The 25009-nt window shown below is 33.8% G+C and overlaps 2 protein-coding genes across 2 annotated transcripts in view; both read right to left on the reverse strand.

Moving 5' to 3' along the window:
- The window catches only part of LOC111705676 (cysteine protease ATG4B), a 28651-nt gene extending 4746 nt beyond the window's left edge, over positions 1-23905 (reverse strand). Inside the window, exons 1-17 of the mRNA XM_023478305.1 lie at positions 23826-23905; positions 23004-23077; positions 21170-21266; positions 18571-18666; positions 17356-17447; positions 17080-17196; positions 15882-15948; positions 15159-15191; positions 13252-13323; positions 12412-12491; positions 12033-12140; positions 10876-10942; positions 7364-7442; positions 5893-6204; positions 5506-5568; positions 4780-4836; positions 1903-1958 (exon numbers count right to left, since the gene is read on the reverse strand). Of these exons, the coding sequence (XP_023334073.1) occupies positions 1903-1958; positions 4780-4836; positions 5506-5568; positions 5893-6204; positions 7364-7442; positions 10876-10942; positions 12033-12140; positions 12412-12491; positions 13252-13323; positions 15159-15191; positions 15882-15948; positions 17080-17196; positions 17356-17447; positions 18571-18666; positions 21170-21266; positions 23004-23032 (1425 nt within the window). The 5' untranslated portion in view covers positions 23033-23077; positions 23826-23905. The remainder of the gene's footprint in view (positions 1-1902; positions 1959-4779; positions 4837-5505; positions 5569-5892; positions 6205-7363; positions 7443-10875; positions 10943-12032; positions 12141-12411; positions 12492-13251; positions 13324-15158; positions 15192-15881; positions 15949-17079; positions 17197-17355; positions 17448-18570; positions 18667-21169; positions 21267-23003; positions 23078-23825) is intronic.
- LOC111705675 (39S ribosomal protein S30, mitochondrial) overlaps positions 23871-25009 on the reverse strand; it is a gene marked incomplete in the record, with an annotated part of 16947 nt that continues 15808 nt past the window's right edge. Inside the window, 2 exon segments of the mRNA XM_023478303.1 lie at positions 23871-24042; positions 24471-24567. Of these exon segments, the coding sequence (XP_023334071.1) occupies positions 23980-24042; positions 24471-24567 (160 nt within the window).

Here is a 25009-nt window from a genome sequence, read left to right on the forward strand (position 1 = left end):
TTCATAGATTTTTTAATCTGAAATAACTTTCCTTGCATTATAACCTTGACAACAACAAAGAATGTTTACTGCATCATCCGATTTTTCTTTTACATTCAATCTTTCAAAGGGAATAAACCAACTGTTTTTATTTTCTATCCTGATTAAATTTGTTCTGGAAATAGTTGACAGTTCAACCAAGAAAAGTTTTAAATTGAATTCCACCATTTTTAAACCAAATTTTGACAGGACAAGAATTGTGTATTGAACTAAGAAATGTTCCATAAGATTCAAAAAAGTAACGGGTAAAAACAAACAAAAATAGGGTCTAAAAAAAGGCAATCCCTTCTGCTAATACTATCTTCAAAGAAACATGAACTGAACTTTATGTGCTGTGAAACTTATCTAGACAACTTAAATGTAAACCTACACTTGACTTGCACTATAACATAAGATAATGAAAGGATCTGAAAACCCCCCTCATTGGATAGCCCAGACCGCCATCGGGGGGTTAGCATAACATAATCTTGAAACGTTACTCTAAAAAATGATGGCGTAGTAATAAATACTCATACATGAAATGTATTTAGATATTTCTTTTTGCATATTTCTCTAATAAAGCACTATTATTAGTTGGTTTTAACTCTCAATAATAAAGCTCTTGGTTCAAATACATACATTTGAATATAAATATATATGTATATTAATATACATATATATAAATAGAAGGCTTATATACATAAATTTGTATATAAATATATATATGAGAAGAATAAAAATAATTTGGTTCAATCCTCCCTATAACCATAAAGTTTCTGCTCTTGGTTGACAAACATTTTCCAGCTGGCCCCTCTCTCAATAATTACTTCAATTGAAACACTATAAAAGTAGCTAAGCTGTATGCCAAATATGGCTAAGATCATCAGTGGACACAACAAGATGGTTTTGAACAAACAGAAGAGGTGGTGAATCTGTTTGCCCATAGGATGTGAAATGTCTAACAGATTCTTTGGCCTGCAACTGTTAAAACAACAGGAAATGAGGAGAAACAATGTCTTGGTTTAGCTTCAACCTCCTTTAAGTCGATATTTACCAACCATAAATCCTCCTTTAAACATCAAGGACAGGTACATAGTATAACCATAAATCCTCCTTTAACCATCAAGGACAGGTACATAGTATAACCATAAATCCTCCTTTAACCATCAAGGACAGGTACATAGTACAACCATAAATCCTCCTTTAACCATCAAGGACAGGTACATAGTATAACCATAAATCCTCCTTTAACCACCAAGAACTGGTACATAGTACATCTCTCTCCACATATATCTGGAAGCTGACGGAGCAGAATAAACCTTTCACAATTACCTGGAGTATCAGAGCATTGGCACCAACATATAAGAAGGAAACTAGATCCTGCCAGCTTTTCTCAGCTTTTCTCTTCGGACAAAAAACAGAAATTTTCAACAAATGCCGACACCGAGATAAAAACCTTCCGATAAATTGGTAGTCTAAAAAAATTTAAACAACACATATCCGCCAACTATTTCCAGAAAATACGCAAACAGAAAAAATACTGGAATATTCTGCAGTCGAGAACAGATCTCACTGAAGATTAGAGCAAGTATACCCTTGGGTAACATACTTTTTTCTTAAAAAAATTGATTGTTAGAATTTTTTTTTTTACAAAATTCAACAGGCACACTTCAGCTAGTAAAAAAAATCAAGCACAGGAGGAAGAGACGCTGCACTGTCTGTTAAGGAATTGGCTCCTTTCAGAGGTATTCCCCATAAAGGAGTCAAGATTCCTTTGAACTATTACGAGTTAGTCCCTCTGAAGACTTTGTATATGAGTTTGTCCCTTTGAGATGTCTGTCCTTTCAAAATTTTGTCCTGTCCGGTGTTAAGCAGTTTAGTTACCTGTATTGATATATCACGTGAAGGTTGCAATTGTGGGTACATTTCAGATGGACGTTCTAAAAAAAAAAAAAACATCTTAAAGGGACGGTAAGCGTAATTCAAAGAGAGTAATGCCCAATTTACAACGGTACCCTTGATAGGGTTGTCTGATCAAGAATGATTTAAGATATTAATGTTATAGTTGCTTTAAACTGTTCATTTTCATTTGCAATTTCTCTGCAAAAGTGACTTGCGCATTTCTTACTTAAATGATACAAAAGAAAATCTCACATAAATTAACACTTTTTAAATCAGAAAAACGACGATATCTTGCAGATTTTGATCAGATTAAGGTTTCATAGGTACCGTTGTAAATTGAGCATTGCCATCTTTGCATGGAGGGTCACATGAAATTACGCTTTCAATCCCTTTAATAGCATACTTTTTAAATTGATAAGACCTTTTGACAAATGAAGTTAATTTTCAAAAATGGATTTATTGATTTTAGTACTCGATTAAGAAAAGAGAAATTTAAGGAGAGNTTCCATTTCTTCCATTAGTTAGTTTAGAAACTGTCTTCTCTTTTTTCATTTTTTTTTCTTCATGGTTTTTATTAAAGAAGGTCAAAGTGCAGAATTTTGTAACCAGCATTTATATGGTCATATTACAAACCAAATAAACCGGGACTTATTCAGTTTAGCCGTTAAAACATTTCAGTGAAGGACAAAAAATCAAAAAAACCAGATTGATGGTAATTTTTTTAACTAAAGTTCTATACAGAATTTTACTATCAATCTTTACTAACTTCTATAATTGTTTCACTCATAGTGTTAAGAATATTTAAAGATTTTTTTTGCAAATTGGGTGAAAACTTAAAAAATCATTCCAAACCAACAAAAAACACCGCTCGTCCCCATACCTCTTCAGATTTTGGGTTTGTTTATGTAAAATATTCTAAGTTTTTTTTCCGCTAAATTAGTGATAATACGTCATTTTAAGGAGCCAGGTGCGGAATGCACAATTGGGTAAAAAGTATCAAAGTGTGTGTGCAGGGGGGGGGGGAATTCCCATGCAGTTTGATGTCTAATTTATTATTCCCCCCAAACCATCGAAAATAAAACTACTAAATAAGAATAGCCCCGTATTCAACAAGATTCAAGAGTCGGGATTCAATTATAAACCCTTGGGCTGCGCCCTCGGGTTNGGGGGGGATTAAAATCGTGACTGTTCCCCTAACAAGGTAGTTGCAAGGTTGACATTGACAGGTCTGCTGGAGTCAGGAGATCACAAACTTAATATTTAATTATATATCTTCTTCATAGACAAGATTATAATTCATTTTCAACCAACTTTGACATCGCAGAAAAAAAATAAAAGAAAAGGGATTTTTTAATCAGGATTTTGAACTAAAAACTTTTCCCAGTCCAATTTGCCGGGTACACTGAATATTCACAATGGTGGGAGGTTTAATTTCCTAAAAAATGAGATTGAAAAGAACATTGAGATCAACAGGAGGGGGTTTAAATTACAGCTATATGACACCTATGTTTCATGTGATTGTTCATTTAAAGGAGAGAGGCAAACAGGATTCACAACGAAATTCACAACAGTATTTAAAAGTATTTAATTCTCTTAGTTTCCTCCATTAATACTGCAACAGAAATCCGCATAACACTTCTTTGAAAAAAAAACATTATTTAATAATCAATTTTCACGAACAAAAGTATGAATATTTCGTTCATTCCTGATCATCATAGAACATCATGAATCGCAAATGCCAATTTAAAAATTCAGTTTAGTTTGTTTAACTTAGGACCAAAATGATTTCTAAGCAGAATGAGTTGGTTTGCTGTGCCAGAGAAAGTAGAAATGAAAGAGTGAGATTCAAATACAATGCAGACCGAGCTGAAAACCTTAGGATTGGATACCCTTAATACCAATTGCTTAATCCACTATATACAGGGGCGTAGTGGAGGTTTAGCCTGGGGGGGTGCGCCTAAAATTTATTGTTAAAATAATACATTCCAAAAAATGCATTGGCGCACCCCCATAACGGTTGATGTGCACCCCCCTAAAAAACCGGTATTAAGAAAAAAATAAAGTTTAAAATATAATTTTAATTTGAGAAATAATCATAAAATGGACAAATTGTGACATTGTCGATTGATAAGAAAAGTAAAAAAATCTGAATATATGTGTAAGTTTACTGTTTAATAAATTAGAGCCTGCCTCTGGTAATAGGGGGAGGGGCCTAGGGGGGGGGAGTGCATGTCTAGGANTTTTGATTTCTACGTAATCCACTTTTTTCCCCTCCATTTGGAAATCCCTACCAGATTCTGACCGAGGAGAGTTTTCTCATTAAATGGCGCTCAAAATTAAAATTTCCCGGCTTCTAATTGGCTGTTTGGTTTCTACAATCGACACTCTAATTGGTTGCATTTAGATATGTTCCTAGGTATAACTAAAAATTGAAATAATCTTAGGATTACCAAAAAGAGGAGATCAAGCATTGATCTCAATGTCTACAATTCTCAAGCTAAAAATAAGTCATGACAATAAGTATAAAAAAATTAAATTTTAATGAGTATATCTAATTAAATATTTTTGGACCCCATCCCCCCCCCCCTTATAAAAAATATACATGAAATTTGTATTATTTTAGGGCTAGATTGGGTTAAGACACTTTCTGGGCCGAGAGCTGCGGCTAGGACAGGCTAGGGGAACGTTAGTAGTGGTTTTGCATTTTTATCATCTATAAGAAAGAGACNCCGAGAGCTGCGGCTAGGACAGGCTAGGGGACCGAGCGCCACGGCTAGGGGGCCAAGCGCCGCAGCCAGGACAATCACCTTTAACTAAGATTACTACTCTTGTTCCATCTGTATAATTAGTGTTAATTACCTGACATCATTTCAAACAAAGGAGATTTCTCCACAGATATCATCTTCTCTTGAAACTCTTAAAATATAAAAATTTCTTTTAATATTCCTTTTAAAAAGGAACTGAACAGTTATTTGAAGTGACCTACTATTCATAGGGTGGCATAGCAGTTGCAGTATCCCCAAAAAAGCTTTTTCTGATTTTGACAAATATTATGGAAGTACATACTTTTTAGAAGAACAATTTCTATCCCACATTTCATATATAATCCAATGGTAAATCCTGAACACAGACAGCTGATATTGTAGCTGCAGTGTGATAAGGAACATAAAGGAAATGGAATCTACAAGAGACTTCAAAATTGGACCTCCCAGATCGGGAATACAATTATTTAAAAGGTTTCTAGCGATCAAAAAAGTGTATAAAAGTTGGATTCAAGAAAATAAAGACCCTCACCCTCACAGATAGACGTAATGTCATGTGATGATGAGACCCTTCATTTATAGAGTGGCATGTCTGATTCACAATGGTAACCGTTAAATCCTATTCTGATTGAAAATAAATGAGATATACTAGTTTATCTGGTGTACTGTGCAAGAAAGAAAGATATTTTAACATTTTTCTACTGAAAAACCGACATGGCTGATCCAGTAATCAGATTAAGGTTTAAAGGATACCACTGTGAATAACGCATGACATTCAATTACAGAAGGACCATTATGTTCATTAAAGTATAAATCAACTAACCTATGCACAAGTTGTCAAAATCCTGTTCAGTTTTGCAGAAAAAAGCAAGAGTAAGGCTCGGATCTTTAATAACACATTCATTTATCATTGAACTATCTAATTCCAAGTAGTTGAAAAGATGACGAAAATTAAACAAACTGTTCACAAAATATCCTTGAAAAAGCTGAACATAAAACAGAAGTATTATTACTTAAGTTATAGTTAACAGTTACATTCCTACTTCATACAATTTGCTTGTTTTGTTTAATTGATCTCACTTTTGAATTTCAAATATAGTGGAGGTTCTTTCGATTTTCGAAGCACCCTAAAACCCTAGTTTATATAGATAACACTGGAATTCAACTGTTTATATTGTAATCGGTGTATCGAATATAAAAATGTCTGTGCCTAATTGATTAATATCTATCCTGCCAGGTCTATAAACATGAAAGCTTCGATCCTGACGTTCAACTAGTTCTAGCAGGTTTACCAGCTCACTCTCTTCAGATATCTCGAAGGTTCTCTGTCCAGCACTCTCATCCGTTACGGTCAACTCACGCTCTTTTCCCGCATTTTCAGATATTTCACTTGGCGGATTTTCTGGCCGCGTTGCCTCACTCGAATCACATTCCATTTTAAGATCGTTTTCAGAGTTTACAAGGAAAGGTTTTAAATGCAGCCAAGAGTCCATTTCAACATTTGGCTGTGTCACATGTGGATCTAAAAATACATGACTGATAATATATATAATTTATTGATTTTTTTATGCAGGAAAGTAAAAATGTAGAACTAAGTATGAGAAAAGCAAATATATTTGAATAAATATTTTAAACATTTTTGTTCTTCTTAATAGCTCTTCGGTCTTCTAAAAAAGGAGTTTTAAATTGTCAATGATTTTTAATGAATTTGTCCTGTGTTTTGAACTAGTTAAAAACATTTTTTCAAAAATATCTTCTAAAAATTGGGGGGAAAAATTGTACCAACTTTTATTTATTTCTGGAAAATTTAACTCTCTGAAATATAATAAGACTTCAACGGTGAACTCATTATTTTTCATCATGTTAATTATGGAATTTAAAACACCCGGCAATATTTATATTGCCGGGTGAAATTGGAAACATTCTTTTACCAAGGGGAATGTTTTTTCCCCTATAAAAACAAATAAATAAAAAAAGGCTTACACAATACACATGCTTTTTCAATTCTAAAAAACGCTCTTAACAATTGAAACTTTCAAAAATTGATCTGTCAAAAATCAAATTAAACTTTTAGGGTTGTCCTACGTTCATTCTACAGTTTCAATGGTTGTGTAAATTGAAAAATGAGTTAAAAAAAAAAAAAAAACAGAATCAATCTCATGAACTGACGAGGGTCAACCCAGATCGAAATATATTTTAATCTAACATCTAATTTTTTATTCTACAGAGGTTTGGTCCACCACCATCACCGAATTTTAAATGAAATTAATTATTTGTAAAATTCCCTGGTCAGTTGCAGTAAAAAATTTGCAAATACAAATTTTGTTGAACTATAAGAAATTAGATTATTTTGTCAAAACTGACAGATATTTACGGGACTGTAAACGTCTTTCAAGACTCTCTCGAATACACAAGGTTCCCTTAAAACCTTACTATGAACAAGAATGAACAAGATTTCTTTAACTTTGAAAATTATTGCTCATTTTTGCTACAGAGAAAAAAATGAAGAAATCTAGTCAGTCAGAAATCAAACAATTTTAAGCTAGAAGCTATTACTGACCTGATAAATGTTTAAAGAAAGGGTTATTTGAAATTAAGGTACTGTCCCTTTGATAAAACAGGAAAAGACTTAAAATCTCTATGAGAGGAACCTTGTATATAAATATATAGGTAATACCTACCTAGATAAATTACTTGGTCCTCAACGAACCCGAGAATGTATAAGGCGTGATTTGGTCTACCTCCCAGCACTCCCTGGGTCTAAACAGTTATATTAGTTAAATCTGAGAACAGGAGGAAGTCTTCAACGAATAACAAAGACTGTGAGGCACAGTGAACTGCACCAACTAATGAATAAAAGGCACGGGCTACCATCCACAGCAAAACATGGGCCCGGACGACGAAAGTAAAAAATGGGTCTGAGCAACTAAATAAAATTAAAAATGAGCCTTAGCAACCAGGAAATTGAAAAATGGGCCTGGTCAAATAAAAAAATATTTCAAATGAACCTAAAGAACCACACAAAGTGAAAAAATGGGCCTAGGCAATCACACAAAGCGAATAATGGGCCTGGGCAACCAAAGAAAGTGAAAAAATAGCAGAGCAAACACAAAAATTAAAAAATGGGCCTGGGCAGTAAATCACACAAGGTGAATAATGGGCCTGGGCAACTAAAAAAATATTTTAAATAAGCATGGGCAGTGGGCAACCACACAAAGTGAAAAATGGGCCTGGCCAACCAAACAAAGCGAAAAATGAGCCTTGGCAACCACACAAAGTGAATAATGGACCAGGGCAACCACACAAAGTGAAAAATGGAAAAGGGCAACCACAAAAAGTGAAAAATTGGCCTGGCTAGTGGACAATCACACAAAGAAAATGACGGGCTTGGGCAACCACACAAAGAGAAAAATGGGCCTTGGCAACCAAACGAAGTGAACAAAATACCAGAGCCACCATAAAAAGTCAGCCACACAAAGTATAGAATGGGCCTGGGCAACCATACACAGTGAAAAGTGGACCTTTGCAACCACTTAAGTGAAAAATGTACCAGAGCAACCACACAAAGTAAATAATGGACCAGAGCTAACAAAGAAAGTAAAAAATGGGCCTAGGCAACCGCACAAAGTTAAAATGGGCAGTGTAATCAGAAAAAGTGAAAAAACGGGCCCGGGCAACCACACGAAGAAAATAATGGGCCTGGGCAACCACATGAAGCAAGTACTGGGTAATACTTATACAATCTAGATGTGTATTCATATTATTTACAACAATAAAGATCAAGGATTACAAAAATCGAAAAATTTAAGAAAAGATAAGCGACTCTCTCAGCCTATTTGCTTTAAATAAAAAAATAAATAAAAATAGATTGAGAGGGTTAAGAAAGGGTATATGTTTGGTTGTAAACCATTTAATCATCTTAAATTGGATTTAAAGATTTAACCTATCACATAAATCGGAGATTAATGGTTCATAAAAACATAGTTTAACACTGGACATTAGAGATTCTGCAATGTGTTTCCAGATTACAGATAGACTAGGAAATTAAAGAGATTGTTTCCAGATTGCAGATAGACTAGGAAATTAAAGGGAGTGTATCCAGATTACATATAGATCAGGAAATTAAAGAGAGTGTATCCAGATTGCAGAAAGACTAGGAAATTAAAGAGAGTGTTTCCAGATTGCAGATAGACTAGGAAATTAAAGGGAGTGTATCCAGATTACATATAGACCAGGAAATTAAAGAGAGTGTATCCAGATTGCAGATAGACTAGGAAATTAAAGAGAGTGTATCCAGATTGCAGAAAGACTAGGAAATTAAAGAGAGTGTTTCCAGATTGCAGATAGACTAGGAAATTAAAGGGAGTGTATCCAGATTACATATAGACCAGGAAATTAAAGAGAGTGTATCCAGATTGCAGATAGACTAGGAAATTAAAGAGAGTGTATCCAGATTGCAGATAGACTAGGAAATTAAAGAGAGTGTATCCAGATTGCAGAGACTAGGAAATTAAAGAGTGTTTCCAGATTGCAGATAGACTAGGAAATTAAAGGGAGTGTTTCCAGATTACAGATAGACTAGGAAATTAAAGGGAGTGTTGACAGATTACAGATAGACTGGGAAATTAAAGGGAGTGTTCACAGATTAAATTGCAAGAAATGGATTGATTAACATTTAGATTTGTTTAAAAAGGTTACTTAGTCCCATCGTGAAAATATGTTTACAGTCCCTTTAACCCTATTCATTATTTCAACCTTTTACAGTATTTGATGGGGTATTGTTTTCAAAAAACAATGTAGTAGTATTATCTGTATATTAATGTTTTTGTAAGGTTTACAACAAAAGGTCTGAGAAAAAGATTTAGCTTTATATATATATATATAGCTTTATAGGAATAATTATTTTCAACTACTTTACACGGAATTAGGGGGAATTTTACTTTACCAAGGGTTTCCTCGACCAATTTGGCCTACAAAACATCCAGAGCGCAGCCAGGGATATTTTGTAGACATATTTGTCGAGGAAAATTTTTAATTCCCCGAAAAAGTAGTTGTACACAATTTTATCGGCTGGCTTTAGAGATGAAAATGAGGGAATATCTTCCTGAAAACTTTGCTGAGCGGGTGGTTATTTTACATAACTGTCCCAAGGGACGTTAAGTAACTTAACCTCCCTCTGTTGGGGGAATCATAGGTCGGTAATGTTGGTCAAAAGGCTGTAAAATGTATTAATAATGTACTGACAGAATATAATAAACAAGCTTGGTAACCCAGCTTTGACTGGAAACTAAACTATCTCTAAAAGGTTAATGGATGATAATAATTTTATAAGTTTTCCAGTTCGGTTTTCATGAAATTTTAAAAATCTACAAAATTTTTTGTTAAAATCTGTGAACTTTTTTTTAATTGTTTTATTATGTATAAAAAGAGAAAATGTTTAGAAATAGATTGGCGCAGCCTAGTATACATAAAACTGCACTTACTTCAAGGGAAAAATAACCTGCACTTATTTTACAAGAGATTCAGTCTTCGACTTATTTATCTACACTAAGACTTGAAATATCACCAGTGACGTTTAAACAGCTGTGCCACCGATTGTGCTTAATTGTGCCTAATACTCCTCATAAAGCAATCTAATAATTTAACCAAAAAAAATGTTTAAAAAAGAAAATTACAGAAATTATATTCCTCACTTAAAACATATCTTTGACTACTTGTACATGAAAGTAAATTCTCTTTTATCATTTTGAGATTCCGTTTTGATCCATAACTTTAATATTACCATTCTTCCATAAAACTTTATATCAAACTTTCTTCAAATTAAGAAGTGAACTTCTAAACGAAAGAATTAAAAACTTAAATGTTTTCATGATGCAAAGATTTAGAAAAAAAATGTTTACAGGCAGGCACTGAATTGCAAGGTAGAAGACAAGAAACTATAAACCATATTTTGAATGGCTGCAAGGTTGCACTACACCAAAAAAGATATACTTGGAGGCACAACAATCTTATTAAATATATCACTGGATTAATTGATATTGACCGATTTTTGATGTATACCGACATCCCGTCCCATACCCTTCCAGGAAGAGGTGCTCAAAATAATTAATATAAGAGTTATAAAATGTGTCAAAATAAATAATACTAGTTATAAAATTTCTCAAAGTAAAATCATAAAGTTATAAAAGATTACCTGAGGGAGGGTTAAACATGTCTTTAATCCGTTGATATAAACAGGGTTTATTTCAGTTAATCCTAACCTTTTGAAGAACACACTTAATTTTCAATTGTTGCAAAATTAAACATAATGTCGACACAATTTCAAGAGTTTTATCCTTGATTAACAAGGGCCTTTAAGAGTCTGAAGATAAGACATAAGGCTTAACTAAATAAACAGAGGCCGAATTTAACGAATTTAAGTTGCTGCTTAAATCCACCAAAACCCGGTTTAAATCGAGCGCCGGCTTAAATCTTGAAACATTTGATACAATTATAAGTGAAAGAAACCATAATTAAGCCGCGGCTTAAATTTAAACCGCGGCTCAAATTCTTTAAATTCGGTATCTGAAGGTAAGTTAGAAAAGATGATACCATCCTTAATGTTTTTATAGATTAAGGGATGGAGGAATTATCAAGGAATGACCAAAAACTGTGTTTCCTCTTAACTTCATTTTGCCTTTCCCCAGAAATTCAAAAGAGATAAGGGGGGGGCCTTTATTTGCAGCTTCGCACAATATTTATCCCCTTTTATTAAACTCTTTCTTCTCTTTCTTTTATATCAATAATTCTTGGAAAGATGCCGTAGTAAAATTGAACATAATTAAACCCTGTTTACGCCCATGCATCTGACACTTTCTTCTCTTTCTTTTATATCAATAATTGGAAAGATGCCGTAGTAAAATTGAACATAATTAAACCCTGTATACGCCCATGCATCTGGGGCTTTCTTCCCTTTCTTTTATATCAATAATTCTTAGAAAGATGCCGTAGTAAAATTGAACATTATTAAACCCTGTATACGCCCATGCATATTACGCTTTCTTCTCTTTCTTATCAATAATTCTTGGAAAGATGCTGTAGTAAAATTGAACATTATTAAACCCTGTATACGCCCATGCATATGACGCTTTCTTCTCTTTCTTATCAATAATTCTTGGAAAGATGCCGTAGTAAAATTGAACATAATTAAACCCTGTATACGCCCATGCATCTGGGGCTTTCTTCTCTTTCTTTTATAGTAATAATTCTTGGAATTATTTTGTAACAAAATTGAACAATCACTCTTGTTAAAAGGAAAAATACTCTGGAATCCAAATATATGTAAATCTGGAGACAGTAAACTAAGTGTTCCTTAAAGATAAACAAAGAAGGAGAGGTCTCCACTTTAAGGAGGTTGCCGCCGCCCCTTCCCCGTCAACCGACCCTTCCATGGGTGAGAACGCTGCTTGTTTAACCTCACTGCAGGACAAACAGTATTTAATCATATTTTTAAGAATCAAAAAAAAAAAATAATTCTTTTCAAAATAAGAAATGACTGGTTTTCAAATTTACTCGTATTAACAAAAATGGCGAAAATGTCTATTAAAAAAATCGGATTTTCTGCAAAGTCAGTCCTGTTTAGTAATGAAGATATAAAAAAATGGTTTAATGTCTTAAAAATTAAAATAAGACTTAAAATTAGAAAAATTAGAAAATATAGTTTTCAAATTTGATCTTATTGTTTGTTTACCTAAGAATGAGAGCGTTGTCCATCGCAACATGGATAACAATATCATTTGATGGATCCATACGCACCAACTTCCTTAGAACCTAGGTAGGTAGGTTGGTAGGTAGGTAGGTAGGTAGGTAGGTAGGTAGGTAGGTAGGTAGGTAGGTAGGTTGGTTGGTAGGTAGGTAAACTGGTAGGTAGGTAGGTAGGTAGGTAGGTAGGTTGGTTGGTAGGTAGAGTGATCATATTTGTTGGCCCATGTACCAACCTTTAACTGTACCACTGTAATAGGTCCAAACTATGTACCAACCTTTACCTGCACAACTGTAATAGGTCCGAACTATGTACCAACCCTTACCAGTACAACTGGATTATAGGTTCCAACTATGTACCAACCCTTACCTGTACAACCTTATTAGGTCCACACTATGTACCAACCAATAAGTATACAATTGTATTAGGTCCACACCATGTACCAACCCTTACCTGTACAAGTGTATTAGGCCCTGTAAAACTGTATTAGGTCCACACCATGTACCAACCCTTACCTGTACAAGTGCATTAGGTCCAAACTGTGTACCAATCATTACCTGTAACAACTGTGTTAGGTCCGAACCATGTACCAAACTTTACCTGTACAACTGTAAAAGGTCCGAACTATGTACCAACCCTTACCATTAAAACTGTATTAAGTCCAAACTGTGAACCAACCCTAACCGTATTACAACCGTATTAGGTCCACACCATATACCAACCCATACCTGTACAAGTGATTAGGAAATGTACAACTATTAGGTTAACACCATGTACCAACCCTTACCTGTACAAGTGCATTAGGTCCAAACTGTGTATCAACCATACCTGTACAACTGTGTTGGGTCCGAACCATGTACCAACTGGTTTATTCTCAACACTTTCTCCCATCAACGAAATCTACACAGTACATGACCATTAGCAAAATCATGTACACGTGGTCAATGGTCATAATATCTAAACGATAAATAAATGTTCAAAATCCATATTTGTTCTAAATTTTGATAATATTCCTGAATGAGTATATTTGTTGAGTGGTTTAATATATTTGTAAAGTTTAACATTGACAAATATAAAGCACTTCAATAATATTTAATGGACGACCACTCAGGAGCATTTCGTCGTTGTTAGCTATACCGGGGTATACATTTTATTGACAAAAGTCCCCGTGTCGGGATATTAACTATTTTCAGAGTAACTTCTGAACTTCTGGGTCAAAAGTATTGCTCTGAATAAAATAATGATGACACTAACGATGTCGAAAATAATAATAAATAATAATAATAATAATAATAATAATAATAATCCTAGTTATCATAATCATCACAATAATTATAATAATATAGCAGACATATATATATACGAATGTCTTGTTTTATTATATAAAGATAGATAATAACGGTAATGATCATAGTATTAATGATTATGATGATCATGATTTTCAAAATCATGATGATAACGACATGATAATAATTTAAATAATGATAAAATGATATTCATTCTTAGTTCTTTTATAATGCAAATCCACCAAATTCCGGTTTAAAATATTGAAATATTTATTCAAGGTATTCAAAATTAGTTCAGAATATTTCAGTATTTAGAATATTCAACAAATATACAACATTCACCAATAAACAACTTAAAATATAAAATTCATTGTCGAAGGGAGTGTAGGTTTAATTTCAAGCATTACTTAGAAATGATCTATTTAGTTTTGATGCGGGTCTGGATCCTGGGTCCGCACTGGAAAAAATGTATCCCGGTCCGGTCCAGGTTAAGATTTACTGAATTTTTTAACAAAGCAGAATTTGTTCGCTTATTTTTATGCTAAAACTTGATTAACAATTCAGAGATTTGGAAATTTCATAATCTCTTAATTCGTTGAGTATGGCGAGTCCAATTCACAGTTTAAGCCTCTTACCAATCAAGGATGTCGGATACTTCCTTTTTTAATCTACAAAAAGTTTAAAAACACGTTTGAACCTTACAAGACAGGAAGCAAGTATTTGGACAAATCTTTTATTTAAGCAGGAAAATCTATTATTGGTTTATTATGTACAATGCAAAAAAGATTGGTGCACGTATAAAGACGGAAACCAATACTATTAAAGGGGTGCTGTAAGCGTAAAGTTTTTAGCCCAAAAATGCCGGCGGGCGTTGTGTACGCACAGTCTCGGCGCTGTGTATGTACAGTCTCGGCGCTGTGTATGTACAGTCTCGCCGCTGTGTATGTACAGTCTCGGCACTGTGTACGTACAGTCTCGGCGCTGTGTACGTACAGTCTCAGCGCTGTGTACGTACAGTCTCGGCGCGGTGTACGTACAGTCTCGGCGCTGTGTACGTACAGTCTCGGCAACGTGTACGTACAGTATTTACTCAATACAGTGCAGAGCGTCCACCGGCATTTAATGGCTGTCTGCAAGCGTATATTTAAAATGATGGTGATGGTGATGGACCAAACCTCTGTAGAGTAAAAAAAATAGATGTTAGTTCCACATTTATTAAAAATATATTTTGGTCTGGGTTGACCCCTCGTCAGTTCTTGAGATTGTTTATGTCACAAAGATTACAAACAAACTAATTTTTGTCTGCAAGTGTTTGGGTAACTTTACGCACACATATCTCTGAAGGCGACAATCACACAAAGATATTAAGGATACCTTTGTAAATCTGGCTTTAACCTCTTTAAACTCTACGCAATCTCTTAAAGAGGGGCGCAAAGCGTTCACATTTACCTGATGAATACTGTACGGGGCTGATTTCTTGTCCTACAAATCCAATATTTAAAGATATTTTTTTTCATTCCTTTTCCTTGTAAAGTCCCCATGGACCATAAACATCATTCCTTTTCCTTGTAAAGTCCCCATGGACCATAAACATCATTCCTTTTCCTTGTAAAGTCCCCATGGACCATAAACATCATTCCCTTTTCCTTGTAAAGTCCCCATGGACCATAAACATCATTCCTTTTCCTTGTAAAGTCCCCATGGACCACATTTTTCCATTTTGAAGAATATAAGTCTTGCTTAAAGGAACTGTCAGCGTAGTTTTAAGTGACTCCCATGGAAAGATGGCAATGCCCGATTCACAACGGTACCCTTAGAGTTAAATTAGTTTCTCTGCGAGAGTAACTTGCGCATTTCTTGTTTGAGAAGAAACAGAAATAAACTCTTTGCGAGCTATCAATGTTTTTTGTTTCTTTAAACTGTTTATTTTCATTTGCAGTTTCTCTGCTAAAGTAACTTGCGCATTTCTTGTTTAAGAAAAGAAACAGAAACTAGTTAGAAAAACCACGATGATATCTTCCCCATTTTTGATCAAATAAAGGTTTCAAGGCTACCGTTGTAAATCGGGCGTTGACATCTTCGCATTGAGGGTCACTTGAACTCACACCAACAATCCCTTTATTTGTTTAACGATTAATAATAAGTTAAGAATAGTATCATCTTAATATTTTCCTGGAATTTTGATAAAATATTTCTGTATTTCTCCTCCTTCCAAGATTCTGAGCTCCACCTCCACCTCCTAGTCAATAAATGCATGATGTAACGATTGTTTCTATTTTATAATCTATATATATTATGTAATTTATAAAACTATAATTTCAAATTTTTTACGTTTTTTCTTTTTTATTTAAAACATTTATGAAAGTTATCTAATTTGTACATTTTTTCAAACTTTAAGTGTAATTTTTAATATTTTACATCTTTACTATTGCACATTTCCATGTCAAAATATCAAGGTCTACGACATAAGGTTGTAAAGATATGGATTAGAAGTGTAACAATCTTGCCCGTATCTCCTTGATTTTTTCAAATTAAATGCGCTGTAACAAACTAACACCTCTCTATTTATCCAGATATATATACGGTAAATATCAAGAGTCTGCATTGAACTGATATTTATTTAAAGAAATTATCCGCTAAGACCGGTCAGCGCGACAAACCATCAAAACATATATTTACGAAGATAAAGATGAAATGTGATATAAGTACAGCAATTTTCATTACAGAAGATTCAGTTCATTTTATCTTCACAGAAACAATGGAGAGAATTGTAATTAGTCAAGTGTTTTGGATCCATTTGATTTATGATGCGGATCTAGAAAAAAATGGATCCGGATCCTGATAAAGGTCATAAACATTTCTTGATTTCTTTAACAAAAGAAGAATTTAAAATTTTATTTCCTTTTTTTTCCGTTTATTTTCATGCTAATACTTCATTTGGGTTGATTTTTTTTTGCCGTTTTTTGATTTTGACCCTTAGATCAGGATCCGAGGATCCGCATATCCGGATCCGGAAAGCAAAAATGTTGCGGATCCAACGGATCCGGATCCTAAGCATTATTTACGATTTATCGGAATTTCGGAATGAATCATAATTTATTTTTCAAGTAATATTCCTTTTGTTAAGAACATCGGTTTCATTCACCACACTTGAGTGAAGTGTCAATTTTAGTGCTGTAAAGTTGTAAACCACCAGATAACCAATATGATTGAAAGTAGACTACATTACTTGAATGGTTTATCAATATAAAGTAAAGATAAGGCGAAAATTAGAAAGTTATAAAGAACCCAATAAAACTCAAAAAAAAAACACTGTCAGTGGAATTTTTTGAGCTGTTGTTTTCTGCCAACCCTGGTGTTTTGAAGCTACCTGGAAAGATGTAGATCTTGAAGACAGGAACCAAGAAGCATCTGTCCACAGCGTAGCATACAACCCCAGCCCTGGTCACTTGAACACCCGCTAGAACCAATACTAGGGAAATCCCTCCTACAACAATTCAAATAAAAGTTTCATATAATGTTTCCTTTCCTTGCGGGTGGGGGGGTTCTATATAAAAACCTGTATGTGAACCAAAGCCTAGACATGACAATATCCTTGAGTTCCTCTAAATCTAGGGTGGGGGGGGGAGGGGGTCTATATAAATACCTGTATGTGAACCAAAGCCTAGACATGACAATATCCTTGAGTTCATCCAGATCATGTTTCGCACTCCACTGCTCACCAAGAATCCATACTGGCTGTATAATAAATTATGTTTTAACAACTAATTATTGCATTGAAGGGGCTGTTTTTGTAATTTAAGGTGACCCTCAATTTTAAGAAGTACATTAGGGTGAGTCGATTTTCTGCTAAACATTCACTAAAAAATAGTCAACATTTTTTTTTAATTGCGAGCTGAGAGCAATTAAAGAAAAAATTCGATAAAAAATGTGTCTTATTAACACTGAAAAATTCTTCAAAATATATTGACAAAAGATCAGTCAGAAAACATTGATTTGATTGATTACATACAGATTCATTAATTAGATAACTAGTTAGATGTCTAAATATTATTGTATGTGTCTAATGTCTAAATAAGATGTCTAAATATTATTGTATGTGTCTAATGTCTAAATAAGATGTCTAAATATTATTGTATGTGTCTAATGTCAAAATAAGATGTCTAAATATCATTGTATGTGTCTAATGTCTAAATACGGTGTCTAATGTCTAAATAAGATGTCTAAATATCATTGTATGTGTCTAATGTCAAAATCAGACGTCTAAATATCATTGTATGTGTCTAATGTCTAAATAAGATGTCTATATATCATTGTATGTGTCTAATGTCTAAATAAGATGTCTAAATATCACTGTATGTGTCTAATGTCAAAATCAGACGTCTAAATATCATTGTATGTGTCTAATGTCTAAATAAGATGTCTAAATATCATTGTATGTGTCTAATGTCTAAATATTATTGAATATACAACTAAGTGCAAAAACTGGTTTTTGGCAATAAAACAAACAAATTAATAACTTTAAACAAATAAAAATATCAGCAGTATTCAGCGGCTTTAGATAAATCTTTTGATCGAGATATTGTTTCTAAAAAAACTTTTATTTTCGGACTTACTAGTGATTTCTTTGATCTGTTATTTCTTTAAAATGGCTCTCAGCTCGACATTTAAAAAAAAAATTTTAGATAATTTTTTAGCGAAGTTTTGAGGCGTAAGTTCAATGTTCATCACTAGGACCCTAAGCTTACTGCGATAAAAGGCGGCAATGTAAGTCTATTACAAGAAAAATGCAAAAAGATTCCTGGCATTAAAAATATTAATAAACACAAAAAATCAATAATAAAATTACAATATTACTCACCTGCAATGTGTCAGGATACTCTGGTGATGTATCCATTAACGATCTATCCTGATATTTATAATTAAGAAGGTTGGTAGCTACGGTCTGACAATGGACCTGAGAAAATATTAAAATTACAAGAAGTGTATAGATGTGCATTGTTTTCAGACATTTACGAAATGTTGACGTTTAAAGTGTTTCACAAAAATTTGAGATATAACACTCAAAGCAAAATTGTATCTTCGATAGGTTTAGTTTTATTACATTTTGTGAAGTTTTTTTCTCTGTTCAAAGGTATTAACCAACACAATTTACGGATAATGGTTTATTTTACTAATCGTTTTGAAAAAACGTTTTTTTTTATATATCTTTGGTAGGAGTAAAAATTTTGCATAATATAATACAACAAGCAGCATGCTATTTTACGTCTCAGATTCTTGTACAACCTCTAAGTTTTAAAACCTTAAAATGCTTAACCCTATTCAGGTTAGGGTCATGTTTACCCAAAATAGTCTGGGGGGGGGGGTCACAAGGACCCCCCCCCTCTATTTCCTTATTGTGATACAACATTTGATACATTTTTAAAAAGCCCTTGGGCTCAACTTTGATTTTTTTTAATTAAGCAATTTTGCATAATTTCAAATATTTATTGCAAAACAAGTTTTTTTTGCAAAAACGTTTTTTTTTGTAAAAACAAATGCGTGATTTAAGATAAACTATATATTTTTTAAAAGCTCTTGGTCCTGCAAATTCAAATATGCAAAAATATTTGCAAAGTTTTCAAAAAATGAATGTGTATTAAAGGATAACAGACAATGTGAAAATTTCCTTAAAGGCGTCTGTGCAAAAATCTTTGCAAAATTTCTCCGCAAAGACTGTGCAACCTTCTTCATTTTGTTGAAGACTTTCTAAAGAGCTATATAATGTTTAAATCCAATGACTGGAAGTAGGTCTAAATATAGATTTAGTCAAGTATAGGTTAAAATAAGGCATTTAAGCAGTTGGTTGGAAACGTCAAAAACCTTAGTTCCCCCCCCCTCCCCCCCTCTCTAGATTATATCGTATCCGATTCTTTTAAGTTGGGAGAGTATTTAATTTTACCGACACATATTTGGTTTGGATAATTCACTCTACATTCTCATCTCTGTGTGCCAGAAACTGTTTTAATATTTAATGTTCCCTGTAAAAGCTCATTACTGAATAAATTATTTAACAAGCAGAGAAAAAATTCCTGGAAACTTTTAGCCAATTCCTAGATGATAAATACAATAAAGATTTAAAAAGAGCAGATTTCACAAAGAAAATACAGTAACAGGGGAGTATATTTTACGTAAAATCTTTTTATTACCCCCCCCCTCTCTTTGAGAAATTAATTTTTGCTCCCAGAAGGTATATTTGATTGCACTGAGCAAAGGTTTTATTTACAGAATTGGTGAAATAAATGATTTTAAGTGAAAGATAAGTGATTTTAGGAGGAAAATCAAAAAACATTGTTCCAAAAGGAATGAAAAAAATTTGCCTATGGATGTCCCATTTTTCACTCCCCCTCCCCCCATACATCAAAGGGGGGGAATTAAAAAAAATAAACACCCCTGTACAGTAAAACAGAGAATACAGTTCCAAGCTGAGCTTAAATTCCAAACCTGACACTGTCTGGCATTATGGCATTATTGGGCATTATGATTAACAATTTAGAAACTTTTCCTGTGTCGAGGTGATAATATTAATTAAAGAAATTATTTCCAACATATCATGTGATATGAAAATATCTACAAATTAACATTATTTTCTTCTTTTCGAAAATTATAACTGTGAGCGGTCAGGTTCCTTTTTATTAAAAACCTGCACCATTTTCAGAATGCAAGGTTTTCCCTTTTCGCACATGTTACAATTTCAAGTTTGCTGACTTATAAGTTTATAAGTCTCAAAAATCATAAATGAAGAGGATAAATAAAACATATTAACGGTATTGACGTACATGAGAAGCAAGTTCCAAACTGTGCTTATGTTCAAAACCTGACATTGAGTGTTAAGTTTGGGCACAAATATTATCATCCACAGGGAAAACTTAATCTTAATAAATACCCCAAAAAAACAATTTCACAAAATTTAATCCGGGATCCGATTTTGGAGTATTTAACAACTTTTGTTATAACATTTCAAAACAAAAACAAAACCCATTATCACTCGCAAAAAGGTGGTCACCACTGAACTAGACAACTAACAACATAATCTTTATTCACAGTTTACAGAGTTACCCACAAAGGATGCGGCTTTAATGACGACCTAAACACGTTTAGTTCTGTTAATTTGAAGGTTAAATTTGATCCTTGGCCTTGACCATGACTTTGCAAATAAAACAAAAAGTTTAAATCTGAACCATCAATGTAAGAAAAAGGGCTCCGTAAAGTCGACTCTCATCTTTTGTGGGCAAACCTGAAAAACCGTAAAAAACGGTAACTGCCTTCCTTCGACCCAAACTTTACACTCACTGTCAGGTTTGGGCCAAATCACAGTTCGAAACTTTCATCCTCTGATATAACGTTTTATGATTAAATTAAAGGTGTCAGACAATAAACAATTAAAAAACAATAATGAACTGTTACTGTATATAATTTACCTGAAGGGATTCTGTCACGTTGTTGTACGTACTAGTTGCCGCTGCTTGTACCGTACAAGCGGCATCATTAACCAGCTCCATTATGGCGCCACTTGCGCTAAAATGCAAAAAAAATTTAAATCTGAAAATTCTTATTTTTAACAATACCGTTTTTTGAGCTTTAAAACCTTATAATTGTTTAAAAATTGTAACTAGAGTTTAGCAAGGGAATATATTAGAACAGGTATAAAATTAAAACTTTTTCGTAAAATTGCGAAAATTTACAGCACTTTTTCTCAAAATTCACTACATGACAACTTAAGAATTTAAGTGCTTAATCCTTATTTAAGTTATCCTTGCAGGGTGAGGGATGGGGTGCAGAGCCGCCATAAGCCCCGCAAAATGACCTCTAGTCCGGAGAATCACATTAAGTCCCACAAAACCATCTCCGTGCCTCTTGCTACGTCTCCAAGCCTCCGTAGTCCGCATATTGATCTCCGCGTGCTGTATTTTTTTAATTACCTTTTATGGCTTAACCAATCAAAAAAATGTATCTCTTCCTAGTAGAATCCACAATAGTTTTAAGAATCGTTTAATCCACAAAGTTCAAATATTAATTCATTTAATTGATCTTAACTTGTTTTCTTATGAAAAGTGTACACTGAGCATAAAATAAAAGCACAAATTTAAGTTGTTCACAAAAACTATTTTGTTTTGTGGATTGGTGCTAATATACATAGTTTGATTCGTACAATATACACATGTAAAATATTTATGAAACTAATGTGTACTCACTACTCATTCTTGCTCACTTCATCGTGAATTTAATAATTAACATGCTAAAGTAATCATCGTGCAGAGACGGTTTAGCGGGGCTTGGAGGGAATTTTGCGTATCAGGAGGCTCCGGAGGTCATTTTGTTGGGCTCATCGCACCCCCTACCTCATAGGGTACGATCGCCACGGAAAAGCCGGGAGGAATCAAGATTTTCCCTATCAATGCTTGATCCTCAGATACACAATACAAAAGATCTGATTTCGGGACCAGTTTTGATTTAAAAAGTGTGAATTCTTAAACACGACAGTTCGTTCAGAATAAAACGCTAGTTTTTTCAAACGATACGAGTCGTTCGTCCATTGTTTTTTCTTCTTCCTGAACGACACCATCGCTCAATAAAAATTTCGTTTGTTCTCAAGAACGATCTTCCCCATCTCTAGTTCTTGGTACCTAGGTTAGTTCAATATAACTTCAAGTTTTATCGGCTATAAAAGATATTTGGTTGAACCTGTTTTATAGTAAACCATCTGCTTATGATGTGTGGACTCTACCTTTCACTCAAAGAAAGTGTCCAAAGTCTGAAATTTATGCAGGATGGAGAACGTCGTCATAATGCTGTTAAAAGCCTTCGGTGGCTCCAGGATCATCGGAGGAATGGCATTCAACTCTCCGAACCTCAATCCAATCGAAAGTCGGTGGTCTATACTGGAGCTAGGAGTAGATTAAGTAGGAGAAGAATTAGCCTCAGAAGTCAGAATATTGCTGAATTGGAAAAGCTACTGATGAGATTCATGAGAAACATCCGCCTGGAGACCCTGGAGATCTTGGTCTCATAAATCTCTAACCGAGTAAAAAATGTCCATAATAGTCTTTGTGTAATAAACATAATTATGATTAACGATTTTTTGACGCATCTAAACATTTCATGCATACCTTCTTTACACCTTATAGTTAAATTATACATTGTAATTCATTAAATCATGGGTGGGTGTCTCTAATTTCTATGCATAATATTAAATATGACATTAAGAAAAGGAAACTATGAAACTGGAATTAATCTTAGAGCTAAATAGTTTACCTGTTAATGTATTGTAAATAGGAAGACATACATCTGCTAGAAAGAAGCACTGAGTCACAAAGTCATGAAATAACCTAAAAAAAATAAAAAAAATAACCTTTTGTCGTAGGGATAATTACTGTTTACATTCTTTCTGTATTTTCAAGAGTGATATGTCGATTCACAATGTCATACTTAAACAGTGCTTAGGATCCATTTATTTTTGACGCGGATCCGGATACGGATCCTTGATCCGCACTGGAAAGAAATGGATCCGGATAATTTTTTTAAGATTTACTGAATCTTTTTTACAAAACATAATTTTCAAATTTTTTAAAAATTATTTTTTTGCATATTTTTATCTTAGAACTTGTTGAACCATTCAGAAATGAGGAAATTTTTATAATCTCTTTTTTCAGAAGTTCAGAGGAGTAAAATTTTTTTTTTGCAGTTTATGGTTGATATTTTACCCCTTGTATCCGGATATTTTTGCGGATCCGGATCCAGGAAGCCAAAATCTTGCGGATCCAACGGATCCGGATCCTATCCTAAGCACTGCTTAAAACCTGTTTCTTGATTACAATAAGGAAGACATCGTTGTTTTTCTGTCTAGATAAGTGTTAATTTCTAACAATTTCCTTCATTTTCTCTGCAGCTTAAATCCGCAATTCACTAAAGATTAAAACAACAATTGAAAATTATCAATTTTAAGGAATAAAAAATAAAGATATCTTATTTATCCCTTATAAGACAAGGATTAAAAGGTACAAAACCGAATTGTGAATCGTACCACTCTTTAAACCAAATTGACTTGAAACTAGCTGTATGAAAATAAATTTTTACCGTGAAATAACTGGACAACTTACAACCTCTCTGTTTACATATTTATCTGAAACAAATAATCAACTTTTCATTTATTCTGGATTTTCAGAAATGAATTCTTCAAAAATCCTTTCGAGGACTTGAGAAGATTAATTTTAGACGAGTTTTAGTTGTTCTAAGCATCGTCCTTCTCTCCCTTGTACTTGGACTCAGGAACTTCGTAAACTGCAAGCTTCTCCTACAAAAACAAAACTCTATTAATGTCGTCTTTTTAATATTTTTAAGGTGCTGTCCATGTTCTTTCATCAGTACTTAAAAATCCTTAACAGAGGACCCATGTGAACTGAGAAATTTATGTCAAATCGGAGATATTTAACGTCACACCGAGATATTTAACGTTCCAACAGAGATTTTTAACGTCACATCGGAGAAATTAAATGTCACAACCGAGATGTTTACCGTCACATCGGAAAAAATTAAACGTCACAACCGAGATATTTACCGTCACAACGGAGATATCTAAAATCACACGGGAGATATTTACGTCATACCGGAGAAATTTAACATAACCCTGGAGACATTTAACGTCACACCGGAGATAATAAACGTCACATCGGAGATACTTAATGTGACACGGGATATATTTCACATCAGAGAAAAAAAAACCTTAAGAGGGAAAGCAATCTTTGGCTGGAACTTGTTGTATCGTCTGTTCAACTCTCCTTTTCGGGTCCAGGGCTCGCGCATACCCTTCGCAATATACCTGAAAATCAATCAATCAATCAATCAATCAATCTTTTGGTGACTGCCTGACCAACAACCAACTAACCATCTAACCAACCATTCAAACAAACATACAACTAACCATGTCCAACTAAACTAACAACTAACCAACCAACTAACCAACCAACTAACCAACCTACTAACCAACAGACTAACCATCTAAATAAGAATCCAACAAACCAACCCAAAAACTAATCACCTAACTAACCAACCCTGCTTACCAAACGAACAACTTATCCTCTAAAAACTAATCAACCAGTCTACCAGTACCAACTATACAAACTATTCGATAAATAATCCAGTCAACCATCTATCCAACAATCCAACCAACCAACTAAGAAACAATCCATTCATAAAACCGTCCATCCAACCAACCATCCATCCAATCAACCATCCAACCAACCATCCAACCAACCATCCAA

This window comes from Eurytemora carolleeae, unplaced genomic scaffold (genome assembly GCF_000591075.1).
Source record: "Eurytemora carolleeae unplaced genomic scaffold, Eaff_2.0 scaffold354, whole genome shotgun sequence".
NCBI classification, from domain to species: domain Eukaryota; kingdom Metazoa; phylum Arthropoda; class Copepoda; order Calanoida; family Temoridae; genus Eurytemora; species Eurytemora carolleeae.